Here is a 23,048-nt window from a genome sequence, read left to right on the forward strand (position 1 = left end):
CAGAAATCAATGTAATACACCACATTAAGAAAATAAAGGGAAAAAAACACATGATCGTGTCTATAGCTGCAGAAAAATCATTTGACATAATTGAACACATTTTCATGGTTAAAAAAATGCACACACTCAACAAACTAGGAATAGAAGGAAACTATCTTAGTATTAAGTATAATAAAAGCCATATAAGAGAAACCTACAGTGAATATCATACTCAATGGTGAATGAATGTTTTCCTCTAAGATCAAGAGAAAAGTAGAGATGCCTGCTTTCACCACTTGTATTCAACACAGTACTGGAAGTTCTAGTCAGAACAATTAGTCAAGGAAAAGAAAAAGCATCCGAATTTAAGAAAGAAATAAGATGTCTCTGTTTGCAGGTGATATGACTGTATACACAGAAAACCCTAAAGATTCTATTTAAAAAAAAAAAAACTCGTATGACTAATACATGATTTCATCAAAGTAGCAGGATGTAAAATCAACACACAAAAAATCAGTGACATTTCTATATATGAATAATGAGCAATCTAAAAAGGAAATTACAACAATTTCATTTACAATAGAACCAAAAACAATAAAACACTTAGGAATTAACCAAGCAGGTAAAATAATCATACAGTGAAAACTGTAAAACACTGCTGAGAGAAATTATAGAAAACACAAATAAATGGAAACATATCCCTTGTTCATAGATGGAAGACCTAATAATTTTAAAATATTAGCACTACCCAAAGAAATCTACAGATTCAATACAAGCTCTATTAAAATCCCAGGGATGTTTTTTGAAGGAATACAAAAACCTATATAAACATAATGTTATCAATAGAATGTAAAAGAAAAAAGAAAAAACAAAAAATGTTGGAAAAAAAGAACAAAGTTGGAGAAATCAACTTCCTGAATTCAAAACTAATCAAAGCACTATAGTACTGGCACTAAGACAGATATATAGATCAATGGAAAGAATAGAGAGCCCAGGAACAAACTTTCCATGTACGGTCAAGTGATCTTTTGATAAGGGTGCCAAGACCATTCAATGGGGAAAGGGCAATCTTTTCAACAGTTGGGACTGGTTAAACCAGATTAACTATGTGCAAAAGAATGAAGTTGGACCCTTACCGCACACTATATACAAAAATTAATTCACAATGGATCAAAAAACTAAGTGTCGAAATAAAACTATAAAATTACTAGGAGAAAACACAGGGTAAAAACTTAATGACTGGATTTGACAATGATTTCTTGACACCAAAGGCAATGATTTCTTGAATGTGACATCAGAGGCACAGGCAACAAAAGAAAAAGTAGACAAATTGGACTTAATGAAAAATTTTAAAATTCTGCATCAAAAGTATCAACAGAGGAAAAAGGTGACCCGTAGAGTGGGAGAAATCCCATAGACAGAGGAGCCTGGTGGGCTACAGTCCATAGGGTCACAAAGAAACAGACACAACTGACGCAACTTAGCACCCACGCATAATAAAGGATTTTATCCAGGATATGTAGTGGACTCCTAAAACTCAACAACAAATTCAAAAATTGACAAAGGAAATGATCAGATAGTTCTCCAAGGAAAATATACAAATGGATAATAAGCACATGAAAAGATTTTCAACATCTTTAAACATTCAGCTCAGTTCAGTTCAGTCTCTCAGTCATGTTCGACTCTTTGCAACCCCATGAATCGCAGCACACCAGGCCTCCCTGTCCATCACCAACTCCAAGAGTTCACTCAAACTCATGTCCATCAAGTCGGTGACGCCATCCAGCCATCTCATCCTCTGTCATCCCCTTCTCCTCCTGCCCACAATCCCTCCCAGCATCAGAGTCTTTTCCAATGAGTCAACTCTTCACATGAGGTGGCCAAAGTACTAGAGTTTCAGCTTTAGCATCATTCCTTCCAAAGAAATTCCAGGGCTGATCTCCTTCAGAATGGACTGGTTGGATCTCCTTGCAGTCCAAGGGACTCTCAAGAGTCTTCTCCAACACCACAGTTCAAAAGCATCAATTCTTTGGCGCTCAACCTTCTTCACAGTCCAACTCTCACATCCATACATGACTACAGGAAAAACCATAGCCTTGACTAGACGGACCTTTGTTGGCAAAGTAAGGTCTCTGCTTTTGAATATGCTGTCTAGGTTGGTCATAACTTTCCAAGGAGTAAGCGCCTTTTAATTTCATGGCTGCAATCACCATCTGCAGTGATTTTGGAGCCCCCAAAAATAAAATCTGACACTGTATCCACTGTTTCCCCATCTATTTCCCATGAAGTGATGGGACCAGATGCCATGATCTTCGTTTTCTGAATGTTGAGCTTTAAGCCAACTTTTTCACTCTTCTCTTTCACTTTCATCAAGAGGCTTTTTATTTCCTCTTCACTTTCTTCCATAAGGGTGGTGTCATCTGCATATCTGAGGTTATTGATATTTCTCACGGCAATCTTGATTCCAGCTTGTGCTTCTTCCAAGCCAGCGTTTCTCGTGATGTACTCTGCATGTAAGTTAAATAAGCAGGGTGACAATATACAGCCTTGATGTACTCCTTTTCCTATTTGGAACCAGTCTGTTGTTCCATGTCCAGTTCTAACTGTTGCTTCCTGACCTGCATATAGGTTTCTCAAGAGGCAGGTCAGGTGATCTGGTATTCCCATTTCTTTCAACATCAGAGAAATGAAAATCAAACATATAATGATGTACTACCTCATGTCCATTAAGATGGCCACTATTAAAAATAATAAGTATTGACAAGGATGAGAAGAAATTGGAACCCTTGTGTACTGTTGGTGAGAATGTAAAGCATTACACTCTCTATGGAAAACAGTATGATGATTCCTCAAAAAATTAAGAACAGAATTACCATATGATCCAACAATACTACTTCCAGGTATACACCCACAAGAATTGAAAGCAAGGTCTTAAAGAAATATTTGTACAACCACATACACAATAGCATGATTCACAGTAGCCAAAAAAAAAAAATGTGATACATATAATGGAATATTGTTGAGTTTTAAAAAGGAAAATGATTCTGATATATGCTGCAACATGGATGAACTTTGAGGATATCACACTAAATGCAATACAACAGTCACAAAAAGATATGTATGCTGCTGCTGCTGCTGCTAAGTCGCTTCCGTCGTATCCGACTCTGTGTGACCCCATAGACGGCAGCCCACCAGGCTCCCCCATCCCTGGGATTCTCCAGGCAAGAACACTGGAGTGGGTTGCCATTTCCTTCTCCAATGCATGAAAGTGAAAAGTGAAAGTGAAGTCGCTCAGTCGTGTCCGACTCTAGCAACCCCATGGACTGCAGCCCACCAGGCTCCTCTGTCCATGGGATTTTCCAGGCAAAAGTACTGGAGTGAGGTGCCATTGCCTTGATTCTACTTAAATGAGGTACTTAGAGTAGTCAAACAGTAGATAAACAGTAGAATGGTCATTGCTGGGGATTAGGGAGAGGGAAAATGGGGAGTTACTGTTTAATGAGTACAGAGTTTCAATTTTACAAGATGAAATAGATATGCAGACAGATGGGGTAATGGCTGTATAACATAATGAATATAATGAATCACCGAACTGTACACTTAAAAATGATTAAGATGCCTAAGGGAAATAAGTCTGGCAGAGAAAGATACCACATGATGGTCCCTTACATGTGGAGTCTAAAAAATAAAAATAAATACAGGCTTAAAGACAGAGGAGAGACTGGTAGTTGCTAGAGGTGGAGGGTGGGGGATTGGAGAAATAGATGAAGAGGGTCAAAAGGCACACACTTTGAGCTTTAAAATAAATACGTTATAGGGATGTAATGTATAGCATTGTGACCATACTTAATACTGTATTACGTATTTGAAAGTTGCTAAGATAGTAGATCTTCAGTTCAGTTGCTCAGTTGTGTCCAACTCTGTGCAGCCCCATGGACTGCAGCATGCCAGGCGTCCCTGTCCATTGCCAACTCCCAAAGCCTACTCAAACTCATGTCCATTGAGTCGGTGATAGTAGACCTTAAAAGTTCTTAAATCAAGGGACTTCCCTGGTGGTCCAGTGGCTAAGACTTCGTGTTCCCTATGTAGGGGCCCAGGTTCAGTCCCTGGTCAGGGAACTATCCCACAGGCTGCAGCTACAGATCTTGCATACTGCAACTAAGAGTTCACATGCTGCAGCGAAGACTGAAGGTCCGATGTGCCGCACTAAGACCTGGTGCAGCCGAAATAACAAGTAAGTATTTTCTGAAAAAGTTCTTATAACAAGAAAAAATTTATAACTGTGTAAATGATGAATATTAATTGTTGTGATCATTTTGCAATGCATACAAATACTGAATCATGTTGTACACCTGAAATTAATATGTCAATTATATCTCCATTTAAAAAATAAAAATTAAGGGTTTCTTTGATGGTCCAGTGGTTAAGAATCTGCCTTGCAATGCAGGGGACATGGGTTCAATCCTTGGTCTGGAAGATTCCATGGGCCAGGGAGAAACTAAGCTTATGTGCCACAGCTACTGAATCCATGCAGTGCAACTACTGAAGCCCATAAGCCTACAGCCCGTGCTTCGCAAGAAGAGAAGCCACCGCAATGAGAAGCCCAAGCAGCACAACTAGAGAGCAGCCCCTGCTTGCCGCAACCAGAGAAAGCCTGCGTGCAGCAGTGAACACCCACCACAGCCAAGAAAAGAGGAATCGGGTACAGCTTATTTTAAAGAAGAATGGACTGATGCAAAATCAACCTTGTTAAAAAAATGTTAAATTACAGAAATTGTTAACATGGCAAATTTTATGCGTATTTTATCACAATTAAAAATTTGGAAAAAAAAGAGAGAACAGATCGACAGGGACTTCAAATATTGAGTTTATTACATATAAATCCGTAAAAGTACTAACTTTTTTCTTTTTACCCCCTCAGCTTTATTGAGATACAATTAACATATAAATTTTATTAGTTTAAGATTCCGTATGCTTATTTTTAAGAAGTAAAATATAAGTTTGAAAGTTTCATCTAGAAATTGGAAAACTATGAGAAGTGATAGGTTGGAAAAAGAGCCAATGAGAAAATATACCAAATGAAAGTAAAAGCTCACTGGACATGTTGAACACTACACTGGACACAGCCAATGAATCAGTGAACTAGGGAGCTAAGTCAGAAGAAGTAAGTCTTGAAGTTCAGAAAGACAAAAAAAATGGGGAGGTATGAGGCAAGGGAAAGACAGGGTAAGAAAGAAGATACACTGTTCTAATATACATGTAGTTGAGTCTCAGGATGAGAGAGAGTAGAGGCAATTGCTAAATAATGATTGAAAGTTATGTAAAAATGACAATAGATATTCATAGACTCAAGAAGCCTAACAAATCCCACGCATGATAAATACGAAGAAATTCTCATTTATACTCATTTTAGTAAAACTGCAGAAATTCTAAAGGATGTACATCAGACAGAGGAAAAATGATTCCTGATTTGCAAAAAAGGAATGAAGAGCAAAGAGAGTAGTAAATAGTGGGTAACTCTCAATATTTACTGGGTAACTCTCTTAAAAAGAAGAGTGTCTTGTGTGGTTTTAAAAGTTGGAATTTAAATACTTAACAAAAAAGGTAGGCAAGTTGCAAGTGGAGAAATGGTAGTAGCCTAAGAAGGAAGGTAAACATATTGATTACCTTTAATATTTGACAAATTAAAGATACATGTTTAGTTTCTAGTGAACCAGTAGAGACTTGCATGTCATCCACAGTTACAGTTAGAAAATAATAAGAAATAAAAGACTAGAATTGAGTATAGGGACAAATGAAAAACAGAAAACTGCATGGCAGGGCCAGCCCAAAATTTATTAGCAGTTGCATTAAACTTACCAGAAATAAAAGGCTTCACTTAAATGCAAAAATTTCAGATTAGATTTTTTTTAAACTAAAGCTTTCTCTCCTTCCCATTCCCTTCCTATCCTGAAAAACAACTTCTAAAAGCTTTGAGCGTCCCTGATGGCTAGGAGGGTGAAAAATCTGCCTGCAAACCTGAGGGAAACCCAGGTTTGATCCCTGGGTTGGGAAGATCCCCTGGAGTACGAAACAGCAACCCACTCCAGAATTCTTGCCTGGAGAATTCCATGGACAGAGGAGCCTGGCGGGCTACACTCCATGGGGTCGCAAAGAGTCAGACATGACTGGGACTAACACTCGACTAACACACCAGGTGAGCAACTGTTTGCGTAAGGAAGGGGACTACGGCAGCCCAGAGTGGGTTTAGTCTGGTGAGAAGGGCACTCACACAATGACTGAGGGCCTGTTCCTTCTGGGAGCGACAGTCCAAGAAGAATTACGAGGGCGTCCATGGCGGGGGGGTGGGATGTGAGGTCCCACACGTGGTAAGGAGGGTGCTCAGAATGCAGAGGGGCAACCTGGCATGAGGGCATAGCCTAGGTGGAGTGAGAAGGGTTTTCACATGGAGAGCTGCTTGGCATGTTTGATCAGAGCCTGAGTTAAGTGAGGAAAGTCTCCCCAAGAAGAGAGCAGCCTGGCATGAGGTGTCAGAGCCAAAGGCATTTTTTTAGTCCTTCAGGGACTGTCGATAATGTGACGGTCAAACATGGACTAAAATTAAGTAATCTAACTTAAAGAGAGGAAAGAGGAGATTCTAAATTTCAGGAAAGAACTAGATATTAATACTATCAAACAAAAAAAAGAGCATGTGTGTGTCAGTCGCTCAGTCGTGTCCGACTCTTTGGGATCCCATGGGCTGTAGCCCGCCAGGCTCCTCTGTCCATGGGATTCTCCAGGCAAAAATAATGCAGTGGGTTGCCATTCCCTTTCCCAGGGGATCTTCTCAATCCAGGTGGATTTATTGTTTTACCATCTGAGCCACGAGGGAAGCAAAAAAGAGCATAACAGATTTGAAAAGAAGCAAGTAGGAATACTAAAGTCAGAAAACACAATAAAGGTAATTATAAGTTGATGCATACTTTTACTTTTTTGGGTTTTTTTTGGTGCATGCCAACCAGGCGTCAAACCTGTGCCCCCTGCATTGGGAGCATGGAGTCTTAACTGCCAGGAAGACCCCCAATGGGTAGTTTTAATAGCAAACTAGACACAGCTGGGTAAACTGGAAAATCAAAAGAAATGTCCAGAAAGAAGCATGAGAAATAAAAAGAAAATACAAAGAATATAGGGTATGTGATGAAACGTCAACAAGAAGGGAAATTCGTAAAGGACATACAGGACTTCTTTGTACTATTCTTTAAATTTTTCTGTTAGGGAAATTATTTCAAAAATTTTAAAAATATACTTAGATATACTTCACACTATAATCCAAACTTTATGACAAGGTTTTGATATAACAATAAGGATAATATATGTATAAAGTTAAAACCAGGTTTAATAATTTAAGGTGCTGACCAGAGTTATAACTTCAAGGTCACTACCAGTCTCATTCTCTAATAAAAACACAGAGGACAGTGACATTGAAACATAAAACATACACTCTACTATATTTGAAAAGATAGTGGTGACATCACTTCTAGACACCCAGTGAGTCTTAGTTGGAAGAAACTGGGGAGGAGTCACTGCTCAGTAGGCCTCCTGGAACCCAAAGGAACTAAAGTGTTGGCAAGGCAGGCTAAAGACCAGGGACTTGGAGAAGGTTCCTTTACTGAAGAACTTTAGAATGTAGTTTGGGTTAAAATGGAATCCAGTAAACAATAATTATATATTTTTTCACTGGAGTGTGATGTACTTACAAAAATGCACATAAATCATAAGCATCAGTTCAGTTCAGTTCAGTCGCTCAGTCGTGTCCGACTCTGTGTGACCCCATGAATCGCAGCATGCCAGGCCTCCCTGTCCATCACCAACTCCCGGAGTTCACCCAGATTCATGTCCATCGAGTCAGTGATGCCATCCAGCCATCTCATCCTCTGTTGTCCCCTTCTCCTCCTGCCCCCAATCCCTCCCAGCATCAGAGTCTTTTCCAATGAGTCAACTCTTCACATGAGGTGGCCAAAGTACTGGAGTTTCAGCTTTAGCATCATTCCTTCCAAAGAAATCCCAGGGCTTATCTCTTTCAGAATGGACTGGTTGGATCTCTTTGCAGTCCAAGAGTAAACCCATTGTAAAACCATCACTCAGTCATGACCTGGAGGCAACCAGAATGTCCTCTCCACACCTTCTCTAATCCTTACTGCTTCGAGTCCTAGAGATTCTCTGTCATCCTTGTGACTTACTGCGCCAGAAATTCTTCTCCCAGTTCTAATAATACTTAAACCGCCATAGGGTTTCAGCATTGAGTTTTACTTTTAAAACTCAACTTCCTTTTGTCTTTCTGCATATACAGAACTCATACCCAAGGTAGAAATTCTGAGCATTCACTAAGTTTTGCAAAACTTGGAACAAATGGCATAGTTCAGTTCTAGAAAAGCCATTTGACAAGAGTGAATTTCACAGCTCAACTTGAAAAGTTCTTTACCTTGGTCAGTCGCTCTGGAAAGAAACAACTCCAGTAGCCAATCCATACTGATTCCATAAAGTTATTAGACATCTATGATGGGCCATAATAATACACTAAGGTCTTAGTATCACAAGGAAATTACTCTGTCACATGAGAATGTGACAACATCAGCTAAATGAAGTTAAAATGAGCCACTGCCTACTTAAACACAAGTTTAACATAACCACTGGTTTCAAACTCAGTCTGAGTAATCAAGTATTACTTGCAGAAAGTGACTAATAGCCACTACCACTAGAATTAATATAGTAAAGATGAAAATGGCAAAATTGGACAATTGGCCAGAGCAGAAGGGTGCTCCCTTCTAGGCATCCATGTTGGTTCTCTGCTTATCCTCAGCAAAGGTTACCAAGCCCTGTAAACTTTTGAGCAAATAAAGCCAAGGGTGAGAAAAAGAATCCTATCTGGGAGACCACCAAGAGAGTGAAAAAACCATATGATTTTTCAAGGTCAACTGTTAGCCAGAAAGATTCATAACAGTCTTCAGCAACAGTAAGACAATGTCTTGTATAAATCTATTTGTCCTAAGATCCTACAAAGGCTCTCTAGGTACACATACTCTGCTTGAAATCTCATTCTGTAGCTATGCAGCCATATTCACAGACTATCTAACTAATTCCCATCAATAAGAAGTACCATCTTTAAACTCTGGCTTCCTAGATCTACCAGGCAGTTAAATACATCCTTGACAACTATTTTGAGGAAGCTGAAATTCTAAGCGCCATAACTTTTAAAAAATCTGGTAGAGTCTTAGATGAAAGATAAGCTCTAAAAACAAACGCATTCCTGCTTTGTGAGAATCTGACAAAAGTACTACAGTGAGTCCTACGGGGAAAGGAACAGAGCTTCCCAGGTGGCTCAGTGGTAAAGAATCCACCTGCCAATGCAGGGAGATGAGGGTTCGATCTCTGGGTCGGGAAGATCCCTTGGAATAGGAAATGGCAGCCCACTCCAGTATTCTTGCCTGAAAAATCCCATGGACAGAGGAACCTGGCAGGCTATACAATCCACAGATAGGGTCACAAAGAGCAGGACATGACTAGGCGACAGAGCACAAGTATGGTGGGGAAAGGAATAGGGAACCCTGCTGCCCTCTAGTGTGAACATAAGAACTGCATGTCCCGCTGCTGCTGCTACTAAGTCACTTCAGTCGTGTCTGACTCTGTGCGACCCCGTAGATGGAAGCCCACGAGGCTCTCCCGTCCCTGGGATTCTCCAGGCAAGAACACTGGAGTGGGCTGCCATTTCCTTCTCCAACATGTCCTGGTCAAAAGACCCAGACAGGCCTGACACCAAAAAAGCAGGAAAGTTTGAATCTTTTATAGTCATTGTGATTATTGCTATGTTTTGGTGTATATGTTTATTTTTCTGTTTACCATGCTTTTTTACTTATATTCTGCCTTCTGTTCAATTCATAGTTTTATTTTTCTTTGACTGTCTTAGAGAACTATATTTCTATTTCTTTAGTAGTTATATTTACATTTCCTTTATACTCTAAATAAAAATTTCTAACAAAATCCTATTCGCCATCTTATCTTCCTCCTAAGACTTTACTTCTCCTTCTGAATCAGGGGTGGTCACTTTTACCCTAAGTGTTGGTGTATCTGCTCATGATGTGCTTACTCAATAACTGTATTTTTAATTTCTAGGATTTCTAACTGGTTCTTTAAATATTTACCATTTCATTTCTGATCACTTTTTTCATAACTTCTTCTTTCAGTAAAAGTATCTTTCCTGTATGTCTCTGAGTATTCCAAACATACTTAAAAGTTTTCAGTTTGCTCCATTATTTTTATTTCAATTACAATGAATTCATCTCTTGATTCTGATTTTGTAGGTTATTTTTCTCTTGGCTAAGTTTTCTTGTATGCTTTAACATTAGTAATTTGACTCTGTTTGCACCATGAAATTTGGGAGCCAGGAGATCCAGTCACCAAGTGAGAAGGTAGCTGGATTTAGGTCTGGATTCAGTGTTGTCTCTGCTTCCTAAGTATTCAACTTCACATAAACTATGTCTTCATGCACAGATGGGATGAAGTTTTTTCCAATATTAAGTTTTGGGAGCCCTACTTAAATTCCTAATTGCAAGCTGCAATCCAGGCCCCACATAGCCACATTCCCTCAATCGGTTACTTTCTAAGTTACAAACTCCAGACTGCCTCTATTTCTGAATTCATAGCCCGGCAAGATTACAGCAGTTGTTTCGTGGTCAATAAAATTGTTTATCTTGTTTTTGAATATGGATATGTTATTTTAACCTTTTCTGGTTAATTTTACCATGTGTTTGGAGCAGAGGGAGTAGCATCAAAGTGTGTACTATATTGACGAGAAGTCAGTTTTCATTCACTTTTTAAAAAAATGTTGGTCTTTAGGCAGTACCATGGTTAATAGTGATGGCTAAAAAGCAGCTTGGTAGCTGTACAATCTCTTTCCAGTTTTATCAAAAACTATTTTATAAGGTTGGGGATAACTGGCTTGTACACTTTGGCCAATGACGTTAACTAGAGCTTCTGTTTGAAATCACTGATTTTGTGTTTACTGCATACCAAAACACGTGATACTTCATTACCTAAATTCCCCTACTTCTGTACTTTGAGACTCAAAAAATTAACCCATGGAAAGTCAATAAATCAATAAACAAACTATAATCATCATTTGATGCTGCAGTGGTACCAAACTTAAAATATTGGTACAAAGGAGAGGGATGAGATTAAAATTTACCCAAAAGAACTTATAGTTAACAATGACACAAATGATATTAAGGATTTACTAGCTTTCTAAAGTATGATACTGGTTTTGTTATTACGCTGTATAAAATGAGTCTTCTAAAGATGCACCCTGGAATTGTTACAGATGAAATGGTATCTGATTAAAAGAATCTGGGGTGGTGGACACTGGCTGATTTGGATTTAAAGATGAAACAGTTTGGCCTGGAGTTGATAATTGTTAAAACTAGGTGGGAAAGATGGGGACCGTGGGTGTTCATTGTATTGTCAGGATCTGGGCAGGTGCAGGTCTGGAATTTTAACCTGCTGCTGCTGCTGCTAAGTCACTGCAGTCGTGTCCGACTGTGCAACCCCATAGACGGCAGCCCACCAGGCTCCCCCGTCCCTGGGATTCTCCAGGCAAGAAAACTGGAGTGGGTTGCCGTTTCCTTCTCCAATGCATGAAAGTGGAAAGTGAAAGTGAAGTCGCTCAGTCGTGTCCAACCCTTAGCAACCCAGTGGACTGCAGCCTACCAGGCTCCTCCATCCCTGGGATTTTCCAGGAAAGAGTACTGGAGTGAGGTGCCATTGCCTTCTCCAAAACCAACTCTAACGACACCTTAATCTTGGCCCTATAGACTCCAGAACTACAAGAAAACAAATTTCTGTTGTTTAAATCACCTGGTCTTTGATATTTTGTTCTGACAGTCCAAGCAGACTATTGCAGATGTATTCTACTTTATTTAATTTCCTGATAAGAGATGTGGGGATTTTTAAAATTAAATGTAAGGTAGCAATGACTTTCAGAGAAGGCAATGGCACCCCACTCCAGTACTTTTGCCTAGAAAATCCCATGGACGGAGGAGCCTGGTAGGCTGCAGTCCATGGAGTCCCTAGAGTCGGACACGACTGAGCGACTTCACTTTCACTTTTCACTTTTATGCATTGGAGAAGGAAATGGCAACCCACTCCAGTGTTCTTGCCTGGAGAATCCCAGGGACGGGAAGCCTGGTGGGCTGCCGTCTATGGTGTCGCACAGAGCCGGACACGACTGAAGCGACTTAGCAGTGGCAGCAATGATTTTATCACACATACATGATTATGTTTACATACACTCTTAGAACTGAAATGTGTCAAAGGGTACACACATCTTAAATCTGATTCGGCCAAACCACCCTTTAAAAAAAAGTACTATTTACTGTCCCCCCAATACGAATGCTTGTTTCCCTAAACTGGAACCAGTTTGCCACGTGACAACGCTCCCTCATTCAACAACACTTATTCAGTATCTATTTCTGAATAGTACCAGGCACTGCGCAATGTGTTTAGGATATAGTGGTAAACAAAGGATTAAGTCCTTGACCTCAAGGATCTGTATTCTAGGTGGAAACGGGAGCTAAGGATACACATATAAATACACAAGATGGCCTGGGAAAGCTGTCTCTGAGAACATCTAAGCAGAGACACAGATGGAAAGAGGAAACAAATCTTACCAATACTTGAAGGAAGAATGGTAAGAGCGTTTCATGGTTTTAATTATTTTTTAAAAATAAGCAAAGCTGGGAGTTCCCCCGTGGGCTAGTCGTCAAGATTTGGTGCTTTCACAGCCATGGCCCTGGCCCAGGTTCAATTCCTAGCAGGGAAACTGAGATCCCTGCATCCCCTTAAGCTTGTGAGGCATGGCCCAAAAGGAAGACAAAAACAAGTCGCAATTCTATTCCTCACATACACCCAAAACAACAGAAAACAAACGTGTCCCAATACTTGTACACCAACGTTCGCGGCAGCACTATTCTCAACAGGGCCACCATGCAGGGAAGAATAAACAGCCCAAAGCAAGGCTGCAAAGGATAAGTAGGAAAGTGCCAGAAGAAGTGGAGAAGTTTCTAGACAAAGAAGTTAGCAAACGGTGATAGGGAAAAGAAGGCAGTGATAAGGGCGTAAGACTAGGCAGTGACTAGGACATGAGAGGTGAAATACGGGTGGGGGAGGGAGAAGACAGACACTAACCGGCACTCACCTGGATATAAAATGGGTCATTTTATCAGCCTCACCGGATCCAGCCATTCATTAAGAATAGTCCCACGGCTCAAGAACAGGAAAGAACCTTCAGGGAAAAAACTAGAAACATAAAATGTGCAATAAGGAAAAGTGCTTAGAACATTCCACTTGTACCTCTTGCAGGGCTTCCTCTAGCTTTTGATTTAAGACTTATGTGCATGCTTTTCTCATCCTCTCTTCCAGACTAGAATTTCCTCTGAGCAGGCACCGTGTCTTTGTCATTTAACATTCTCAACAGCACTTCAAGCACAATCTGAATGAGGCCGAATCTCTCACCGCCAGCTTAATCATATTAACATAATCCCTCTAGTCACCTGGGTACAACCTCAAAGTCATCCCTCCACACTCCTGTGGCCAGAGACCAGTCTGGTGCTCTACAATCACCCTCTCGCCTTTCTTGTCTTTTTCACTGCTGAGCACAGTTTAGTCCCTCATTACACTCATCTAATTAGTATCCTAGCTAATATTTTTCCAGCTGGCTCTATCCTCACACTTCCATAATAATATCCCTAAAATAGAAGTTATTCTACTCTCCTACTTAGAACTGTAAAAATGTCTTACAAAAAAATAGATTAAAGTAAAAATCCTAGTGTAGGAGGATGGACACATGCATATGTATGACTGAGGCCTTTTGCTGTTCACCTGAAACCATCACAACATTGTTAATTGGCTACACTCCAAAATAAAAACGTTTAAAAAATCCTAGTGTAGCATTCCTAACTCTACTTCTCCTGCTCTATCTCCTCTAAAGAACATTCACATATCCAGCCATCTGGTCACACTAAGAAAGTGAAAGAAAGAAAGAAAGTGAAGTCACTCAGTCGTGCCCGACTCTTTGCGACCCCATGGATAGTAGCCTGCACCAAGCTCCTCTGTCCATGGGATTTTCAAGGCAAGAAGTACTAGAGTGGGTTGCCATTTCCTTCTCCAGGGAATCTGCACACTAAACTACTGAATATTCTAAGGATTTGCCCTGTGTTCTGCCTGCATGCCTTTGCTCACATGGTTCTCTCTAATCTTGGAATACTTTATACTTCCTCCCCAGCATTTATAACTTTCTTTTTGCTTGACTCAGATTTTCGTCTTCTCTACTAGGCCCTAAGCCCCTTGGGGTCAGGATCTTTGTATCCTCTACACCTGCTTATCAACTGCCTTCTATCAATATTCATGCACGGATCATCCTCGCATGTCATAGCACCACGCCCTGCTCAAAACAGGTAACAATTATTTAAATGAACGATGTTCCACGCTCACCTCCCTCACCCTTCGGTCCAACGCAGAGAGAAAGTAAATAATAATAAATACTTGTTGAATTTAAGTGTTTGGACAAAAATACGGGATATGGCCACATCTTAAAAGCACATTTTAGGTCCTTCCAGCTGAAAATGGTGACCCAGCTTCAGAGCTATCCCCTACCGAGATCTCTCCTTTTGAAGCTGGAATTCACTGAACTCACACAGGAGGAGCCTCACTTCGAGGACTGCTGCACAGAACAGAGCTTAAGGCCCTCTCTCACTTCTGAGCCATGAGGGCGGAGAGGGAGGGGGCGTGACCTTCACAGCCGCCCAGCAGCACTCCGACCTGCAAGGGCCCCCTGGTCCTTTCCCTAGCCGAGTACCGTTTCCAACGCGCCATCACGTAGATTTCACGCTCGTAACAATCTCGTGAGGCAGAAATTCTCATCATGTCCCTGAAGAAACAAGATCTGAGGGGGTTGCGGAGGGGGAGATGGGGAAGCTAGAAGAGGCGTGGCAACGAGCCGCGGCCAGAAGGCGGGTGGAAGCCCAGGACTCGAGCGGGATGGATTTCGTTCCCGGCTCAGCCCCGATTCGAGCCCTGTGAGCTCACTGGCAGCGGGAGGCGCGGGGCGGGCGCGCAGACGACCCGAAGGCCCTCCCGCTCTCACAGCCCGGAAGCGAAGCCTGTGAGAGTCGAGCGGCTCACACTCGCCCCCTCGGAGCCCCCAGATCCCCCCGCGCACCCGCCCCCTCGACTCTACCCTGACGGAAGTCCCGCCTCGCCCGGCCGCCATTGGACCCGGCTTCGCGGGTGGGGGTGGGTCTCCCCGCGGGTTGGCCGCCCGGGGGCGTGAGCCCTGGGCGGCCACTGAGAGCCACAGGCTAGGGGGGCCTTGCTCAAGAGCCGCGAAGACTCGGGGGTCGAGCGCTGAAGGTGGGGTTGCGGGGGGGAGGGGGGCGGCGCGGGGCGCCGAGCGCCGGTAGCCGGCGGGACTTCCGCCACGGGACCCGGAAGGGGCCGCGCCGCCGCTGGTGGGAGTTGTAGTCCGGCCGTGGTTGGGGGGGCCCGCGGCTCATGCGCGGTGCATCGAGGCTTGTTTCACATCTGTAACAACAGGTGAATTGGGCTTTTAATTCTCCCCTTTCGTGCCCCCACCCTCGAGGAGCTTCCCGTGGCCGGGGGTGGTCAGCGCGAGCAGGGGGTCCGGGTCCGACCGCCGGCTTGGCTGAGAGTGGGGCGGAGAAGCGGGCGGGCCCGAAGAGCAGGCCGGGCATCCTAGGCCTGCCCGGGAAGCCGGCCGGGCCGAGCCTTGAGCAACCAGGCCTCGGCCTGCCGTTGCCATGGAGCCGGGGCGGGGGCGGGGGCCAGACCGGTCCGCCGGGGCGGGCCTCGTAGCCAGAGGCACCGCGGGGGCCGCGGGAAAAGCCGCTCGATTGGCGCAACGACGCCTCCGCCTCAGGGGATGCTCTGTTTCCCCGAGGCAGGGCCTGGAGGAAACCCCCGGAGTGCCCTGGGACCTTTGTCTGCCCCCGTGCCGCCTGGACCGTTCGTCCAAAAGGAGGCCTGGTGCATTCGGGCCCTCCTGGTTTGCCCTCTTTTGCACCGACCTTGTCACTTGGGGAGGCCAAGGGGTGAGATGTTCTTTGTTTGCTAGTGGCGACTTGCCCCATTTCGCAGGGGAAGACCTAATGCATGTTGGGTCCTTTGTTTGCAGTAATCTGGAGTCCCAGGAGTCCTCAGAACCCCTGAGCCAGGAGTATGGCGTTAGCATGCCTTCTGGCTAGTCCTCGTGTAGCAACACTGGTCACCTTAATTATGATTTTGCAAGGCGGAGGTTGTCCACTTTGCAATCCCCATCCACAGGGGCTTGTCATACACTGTAGCAAGTGGACTGCAAATGGCCAATTGCAGATTCTCAACCTGTTTTTGGTTGCAACTGAACTGGTCAGAACAAAATGAGACATTGTTTGATGGTTTCCCTTGCAGTTTCTTTGAAGGCGATAATTCCACTGTCATTGTGGGTCTTGACTACATCTTATAATTTACACTTAAGTCTTGGAGTTTCCAGGAGGGAGATTTTTTTTTTTTACCCCTGATACAGTATTTCGGATTTCCATAGTGCTCTTTATCTATGTAGCTGTTTTAGGTGCATAAAATACATCCTTTGTTGTGTTTTTTTCTGTGTAGCTTGCCCCTTTAGCTTGAAAAGATACTTACTCTCAAAGTGTTTTAATTTGTGGAATTGTGGTCCAAAGTTTATCAGGTGGACCTTCTTGCCTCTTTCAACCTTTGAAGATGTCAGTATAAAACAGTCTTCAAAGAATGAACCATGGACCTTATAGGCAACAGCGAGACATCACGGAAGTAAGTAGTATAGTATAAGCAGAGAAAACTTAGGAGCTCAGTACCTTAACTGCGATTTGCATTCTGCCCTGAGGCAGTTACGGCATCCTGAGCAGGTTGTGTAAACTTCTCTGGGAAAATCTGCCTCCATTTCCTTCTCAGGGGAAACAGATTAAGTGAGATAAAGTCTGTGGAAGTACTTTGTAAATGGTACTTTTACCAATACAAATGGTACTTAACAGTCTTGTTTTCACAGCCTGAAAGAGCTTCTTTATCTACCTTAGATAGGTTTCTACTATAGTCATAGGGGAGTCGAACTCAAAACTGAAGCAAGTTTTGCTCTGGGCTTGCAGAAAATGCTTTCAGGACTGTACATCCTTCTTTACCATGACACTGTATTTCTTGGTATCTTACAGGTTCGGATATAGGACAGCTCACAACTTGATGGGTATAGAGTGGGTCATGGCTGGTCCTGAAGTGAGGCCAAAGTGTATGATGCGTGTTTCACGCCACTAACAAAACTTGTCCTTGTGTGTTAGAGTTAGTAGATGAATTTCAATGGTCCGGAACAACTTTCTTCCCCCGTGGGGGCCATCACTTTAGTGACCCAGCATTGTACTTCCCAGGAGGAGGCCCAGCCTCGTGATGAGGAATAGCAAAGAGAGAATTCAGCTCCAGTTCAAAAGGATACAAAATCAGAGACTGTCACTGCTCTTGTAAGGTAAGTTGATTTAGCCACGCACACAGAGCAGTGGTGGGTCTCCTGCTCAGCCGCACTGTGAAGCAAGAGGCATGTGTTAAATCCATTTGTGACTGTCTTGGAAGAAGGGTATCATTTAAAATTATACTCTGTCTCTATCCTTGAATCATCTCAGAGTAACTCTGTCTGGAGTTAGGTGGTGTTTCATTATGCAAGAAATCTTGACATAATATTATTTTACTTTTCTCTAGATTATTTAAGAGAAACTCTAAACCACAAAGGTTCTAACATAATACTGTATAACAGGGAAGGCGATTTTCTTTTAGATTTCTTTGAAACTTCCTGTAAAGTATCTCTAAAAGATCCTATTTGAATCTCATCATATATATTCTTTAAGCCTGATACAGGAAACGATAGTGTCATATGAGCCTTGGTTGGCATGGAGAGAATCAGGGGCTTTTTGAAAGCAAAACCAAGTCTGTTTACAAGCAAATTAACTGAAAACGTCTTAGCAAGAAAGTATTGATTCTTCAATAACAATCACTTAGATGTTTTAGATTGTATAATCACATTTTCTTTAAAAATCAGAATCTCAAATTCCACCTTTTTTCTTTTAATTTGGATAGAAAGAATCTATAGAATGTAACTGATTAAAGTAAATTGTATCATTGTTGATATTGTATTGAAGTTTTCTCTCTGAGCTACCATATCCTATCGGCTGAAATTTCCGGCATCCCTGGGGGAGAGGAGGCCATCAGGGCAGACCTGCTATGGACCTGAAAGATTCGTCCCCAGGTCAGCCCTCCACCCCCACCCCCCACGATTTGAGAATGAGAGGGAATAGCAGGCAGGAGCAGGAGTGTAGGCGCCATTAGACTCCCAGTCACGTTGGATTTGCAGATCATCGTGATTTGTTAAAATGTGTTAGATGTTTTTAAACTAATGCTACATAGGGTTACCGCACTGACACAGGAGTAGTACAGTATTAAAAACTATGGGGACTTCCCCGGCAATCCAGTGGTTAAGACTCCATACTCCCACTGCAGGGAGCACAGTTTTGATCCCTGGTCAGGGAATTAAGATCCCGCATGCCATGTGGCGTGGCCAAAAAAAAAAAGTCTGTAAGTGTGGAGTTGGAGTGTTTTTTAAAACAAAAGTGTTAAGCCAGAGGTGTTATTTTATGTACATGCATGTTTTTAAGTCTCTAGGTATATTCCTAGTTAAATGTACTAATGAGCAAAATGCAGCAGAGTTTTTGGCCAGCAGTTGAACTTTAACTTAACATTTGTTATTTCATAGAGATCCTGCCTTGAAAAGCTTTTTGTTTTGAATCACTCTTTGATACTGTCAGTCAAGTCCCATTCCTCGGGGCTTGACTAGGTTTTCTAAAAGCCCAGTACACCAGTTTGTCCGTAAGGCCGTCATCAGTCCCATTTCCTGATGCCATATGAGAAAAGGGGTCATGTAGGATTTCCTTTCTTCCCACATGTCCCAGGATAACTGCAAGTATTGTGATGAGGTGGAAATCCGTGTCTCTCATGATGAAATCATCCCCTTCTGTTTAGGAGGGATCATGGAGTTTAGGACAGAGAAAAGAAGGAAGCTCTCAATTAGAAGCAAAGACATGTAATTACTTAATAGTGGAGGTGGCCCTTCCATCCTTAAGACTGGAAGCAGTTGGGGCTCACTAGTGAAGAGCTTCATTTTTCTTGTTTTGTACAGTGCTCTCTGTGTTACTGAAGTCTGCTCTGTGGTTCCTGAACCGAGAATGTTAAGCACTTTTTTTTCGGCCCTCCTTCTTCTTAGGATTCCAGCTTTCCCTCCTGGCCAGAAATGTTCAGCCTGGACTCATTCAGAAAAGGTAAGAGTGTGACTGCACTTGTGGCCTCAGGCCTGTCTTCCCTGTGATGGGCAGCTGTGAAGCCTGTGAAAATCCCTCTGGTGCATATCCGCCACTTACTGAAATCCACCTTTTTTTCTAGGCCAATGTTTTACACCATTTCCTCTGTGAACCTTTCTTAATTCTATCAACCACAAACAATCTCTGCTTTCTGATTTCCTCAGCACCACCTCTGTACTTTCTCACGCATCCTCTGTCTGAATTACTCATTGCCTCACTAGATTAGAAGCTCCCTGAGACCTGGGCCTGTTGAGCTCTTTTATCATCCATAGTACTTGGCATAGCGTTTTGCACATAATAGACCTCAGTAAAAGCTGGTGGAAGTGGACTGAGTCATCGTTTTGTATTAGTGGTTAGAGAAATTGCTGCAAGACTTGAAATCAGTGCCCTGCAGCAGCTGGGGTGAGAGAGTTGCATAAGTAGCAGCAGAGTTGAGCCATGGCAGGGCGAGAGGACAGTGTCCAAGAGCTTCTTATAGAAAGTGGTATAGCTTGTGAAGATTCAAGGCACCAGATTGCAAAGGCATTGTATATCTTAGACAGGAGCATGACTTTTCTCCTTTAAGGGAGTAAGGAGTAAAATGTCACCTGTATTAAAGCTGACCATGAGCCTCCTATCTGTACATATTTGACAAATAAATGAGAACCGTAACAGAGCATCTGTAACTGCTGATGAAAAAGATCCTCCTAATTGTGTCTCCTCTCCGACTTGTGTCCCTGGAAGCCTGGAAAACCTTGGCTAGGTGGTGCCCTCTGTTGCCCACTGAATGGGGCCAAAAGGAGGCTGGATGTTCCAGATCTCAGAGCCACCTCTTCCTGTCTCCTTGTTTGTTTTCAGCCACTCCATCTGTTTTCATACTTCAGGAAAAAACTAATTTTTGTCTTCCTCGTTGTGTTGGTTAACTGTGTCTAATAGGAAAACACTGAACTTGAGATGAGCGTGGACAGCACATTTTGAGCTGAAAATTAAGTGCATTTAATTGCTCTGTGTTTATCTCCTCATCAGTGGGTGTTGATGTCCACCCACTTGTAACAGTTGGATGAAAATGGGTTCTCTCCTGGTGGGAGTGTCTGAATTAACAATACTGATTTCTTAAAGAGATGGACAGCCCAATAAAATTAGAGTCCTCGTCCTCCTCACTGTGATAGGGAAATGGTACCAGGTGAGAGAGTTTTGGGGCAAAATTCCTTTCTAGCCTTTTTGACTTCACTTTCTAGGCTGGAAATGGATTTGTTCAAGAGGTTTTCCATCGGGGATGACACTGTTAGCACTCGTCTTAGTGGGAGGCAGCAGAACCTGACTGAGCCAAAGCTACCGACCCTGTTGCCCAACGTACATCACACTTATGTATCTCACTGGCCGAGGAGGCTTAGGTGGAGACCAAGCCTCGCTGTGCCTCCTTCTTCACCATCTAAGTGGTCATAGGGTTGTTCTAAGGATCAGATGAGTTAATATGTATAAAGAGCTTAGAACAGTGCCTGACACCTGGTAAATTCACAAATCCATGGTATTAAGTAGTTTGAGGACATAATAATCAGACACAGTCTGAATTTGGGGCCTTGCTTTCCACACAGTTTAGTATTTTTACCAAGAGTTGTCTTATGCTTGAAGGTCTTCAGGAAAACCATTAATCAGAAAGAGTCACTTATTTGAATATTTTCCTTCAGGCAAACCTATCTTTTCATGGCTGTAAGGCTGAATGCCTTCTCCTGTCTTCTGAATGTGGCTCTCATTTTTAGTTTGCATCATGACCTTGACAGTTGGTCATGACGGGCTTCCCAGCTGGCACTGGTGGTAAAGAACCCACCTGCTAATGCAGGAGATGAAAGAGACACAGTTTTGATTCCTGGGTTGGGAAGATCCCCCACAGAAGAGCATGGCAACCCACTCCCAGTATTCTTGCCTGGGAAATCCCATGGACAGAGAAGCCTGGCGGGCTACAGTCCACGGGGTTGCAAAGAGTCGGACATGATTGAGCGACTTAGCACACACACACCCAGCCTTGCGATGCTCGTTGTATAGCACTTCTTTATCTCCTAGGCAGTTTCTCTGTGTTTCTTTGTTCCTTGTGGTGAAATTATGAGCTCCCTAGGGCATTATGAATCTTGAGAGAAAATGTTAACATGGTATAAAGCTTGAGTCAAACTGGCTAGGGTTCCAATTTGGTCCCCATTAACACTAACGAGGTGTTAACTTACCTGTTTCCCTACCTTTAGGGGTGCAGTGAAGATAGAGGTGGGTTGGCAGGCATTTGATAAATGTAAGTTGATCTATTTGGGGTAACAGCCATACAGCTCATGTTTTTCTGGAGAGTGACAGCCTAGCTTCAATACGCACTGTGCTGTATGGCTGCAAAATTGAGGACCTGCTATGTACAAGCCACTAGCGTGGAGATAGGTGTGTTTCAGAGATGATTTTTGGTACTTAGGGGTTTATGTTCTCGATGGGCTAGGCCTTTGTATGGTTCTGAAGGTAATGGCCCTAGCAGTTCCCTGTAGCATTATAGACAGTGGCCCGCTGGGTCTTGTGGCTACCATCTTTCCTATTGTGTAATTAAACAAAGCTGCCAACGTCTGCCAACTAGAAAACTTGTGTGCCTGGTAACTAACCTGTTATTACCTTTGCCAGCATCTTAACAGTTTTCTTGTCTCAGCTGTAACGCCATCAGAAGCAGGCCATAAAGAGCAAGCCGAGTCTTTCTTTTACAGTCCACACAAAACTTTGAAAAATACCATATCAACCTCAAGAATGTGCAATTTTCCTCCAGCTCCAGTGGTCAGAAGAGGGCTCTGTGATTTTGTTGTGGAATTGTAACAACCTTCCCCCAGTTACTGGAAATGCTTAATGGAATAAAATAATCATCAAATCACTTATTCTTTTTTTTTCCCCAAGCCAGCACCCTTGGATATGAATGAAGACCTTCCTCAATCTGGAAAGGAAAGATTCAGTTTACAACCTTAGCTTCAAGGCAGAGCCAGAATTAATTCCAAGATAAACCTTGATCTTAGGCACTTGGTTCCAGAAGTAACAGCATTTCCGCTGTAACACCACCTGTGTTTTCCACAAAATCACACACCTATATATAATGTTTTAAGAGGGCTTACGGCAGAAATAGAGTTGAGGCAATACACTGGCAATATGACCAGGATATGACAAAACTGTCATGGGCGACTGGGAAGAAGCTTTGGCCCACCGAGGCAGGCGGCTTAGTGTGATGCTGAAAACCTACAAGGAGCCTTCTAAGAGAGCAGAGTGGCAGCTGCTGAGACAGCGCCGGCGGAGGCGGAGCCCTGAGCCCTGCGGGGCTGCCCTGAAGCAGAGAGTGCTGCTGGGAATGTGGGGGAGGGGACCCTGAGTGCAAGTCAGCGCTTCCCCCAACACTGTACTATGAAAAAGATTTCAGAAATACTGAAATGTTGAAGCAATTGTATAGTGAGCACCCGTGTGTCTACCACCTCGATCCCCTACAGGCATTGACTTTAATTTTAAAAAAAATAAAGCTGAAGGGGCTTTTACTTTTCCTGTTGAAAATGATCATTCCACTCCCACCTTTCAGTTCCTTTGCCTTAGCAGAATTAGATTTGAACCAAAGGTTCTTACGTTTCACTGATGTCATTCCCC

General features: G+C 42.9%; 1 protein-coding gene and 1 long non-coding RNA gene across 15 annotated transcripts in view; one reads left to right on the forward strand and one right to left on the reverse strand.

Annotated features, from left to right (window-relative positions):
* Nucleotides 1-2,446: 2,446 nt before the first annotated feature.
* On the reverse strand, nucleotides 2,447-15,166 carry LOC113880775. 2 transcript variants are annotated; one of them, XR_003507823.1, is made up of 3 exons: nucleotides 14,500-15,166; nucleotides 13,205-13,305; nucleotides 2,447-2,486 (listed from the first exon to the last, which is right to left on the reverse strand). It is a non-coding gene; the product is annotated as an uncharacterized LOC113880775 (long non-coding RNA). The 2 variants fall into 2 exon arrangements; XR_003507824.1 differs by lacking the exon at nucleotides 2,447-2,486 and adding an exon at nucleotides 4,082-4,192.
* Nucleotides 15,167-15,489: 323 nt separating this feature from the next.
* DHX30 (DExH-box helicase 30) overlaps nucleotides 15,490-23,048 on the forward strand; it is a 28,315-nt gene continuing 20,756 nt past the window's right edge. For 3 of the 13 annotated variants that reach the window (XM_027523337.1, XM_027523336.1, XM_027523330.1), the window contains exons 1-3: nucleotides 15,495-15,600; nucleotides 17,454-17,548; nucleotides 19,334-19,388. Coding sequence is in view for 11 of the 13 variants with exons in the window: in XM_027523330.1 (XP_027379131.1) it covers nucleotides 19,361-19,388 (28 nt within the window). In the remaining 2 variants the exon portion in view is untranslated. Of the gene's footprint in view, nucleotides 15,601-15,913; nucleotides 16,116-16,739; nucleotides 16,849-17,340; nucleotides 17,549-18,215; nucleotides 18,323-19,333; nucleotides 19,389-23,048 lie in introns of those variants that run through there. The other 10 variants (XM_027523327.1, XM_027523335.1, XM_027523331.1 and 7 more) reach the window with 10 other exon arrangements.

The sequence above is a fragment of the Bos indicus x Bos taurus genome, chromosome 22 (genome assembly GCF_003369695.1).
Source record: "Bos indicus x Bos taurus breed Angus x Brahman F1 hybrid chromosome 22, Bos_hybrid_MaternalHap_v2.0, whole genome shotgun sequence".
In the NCBI taxonomy this organism is placed as follows: domain Eukaryota; kingdom Metazoa; phylum Chordata; class Mammalia; order Artiodactyla; family Bovidae; genus Bos; species Bos indicus x Bos taurus.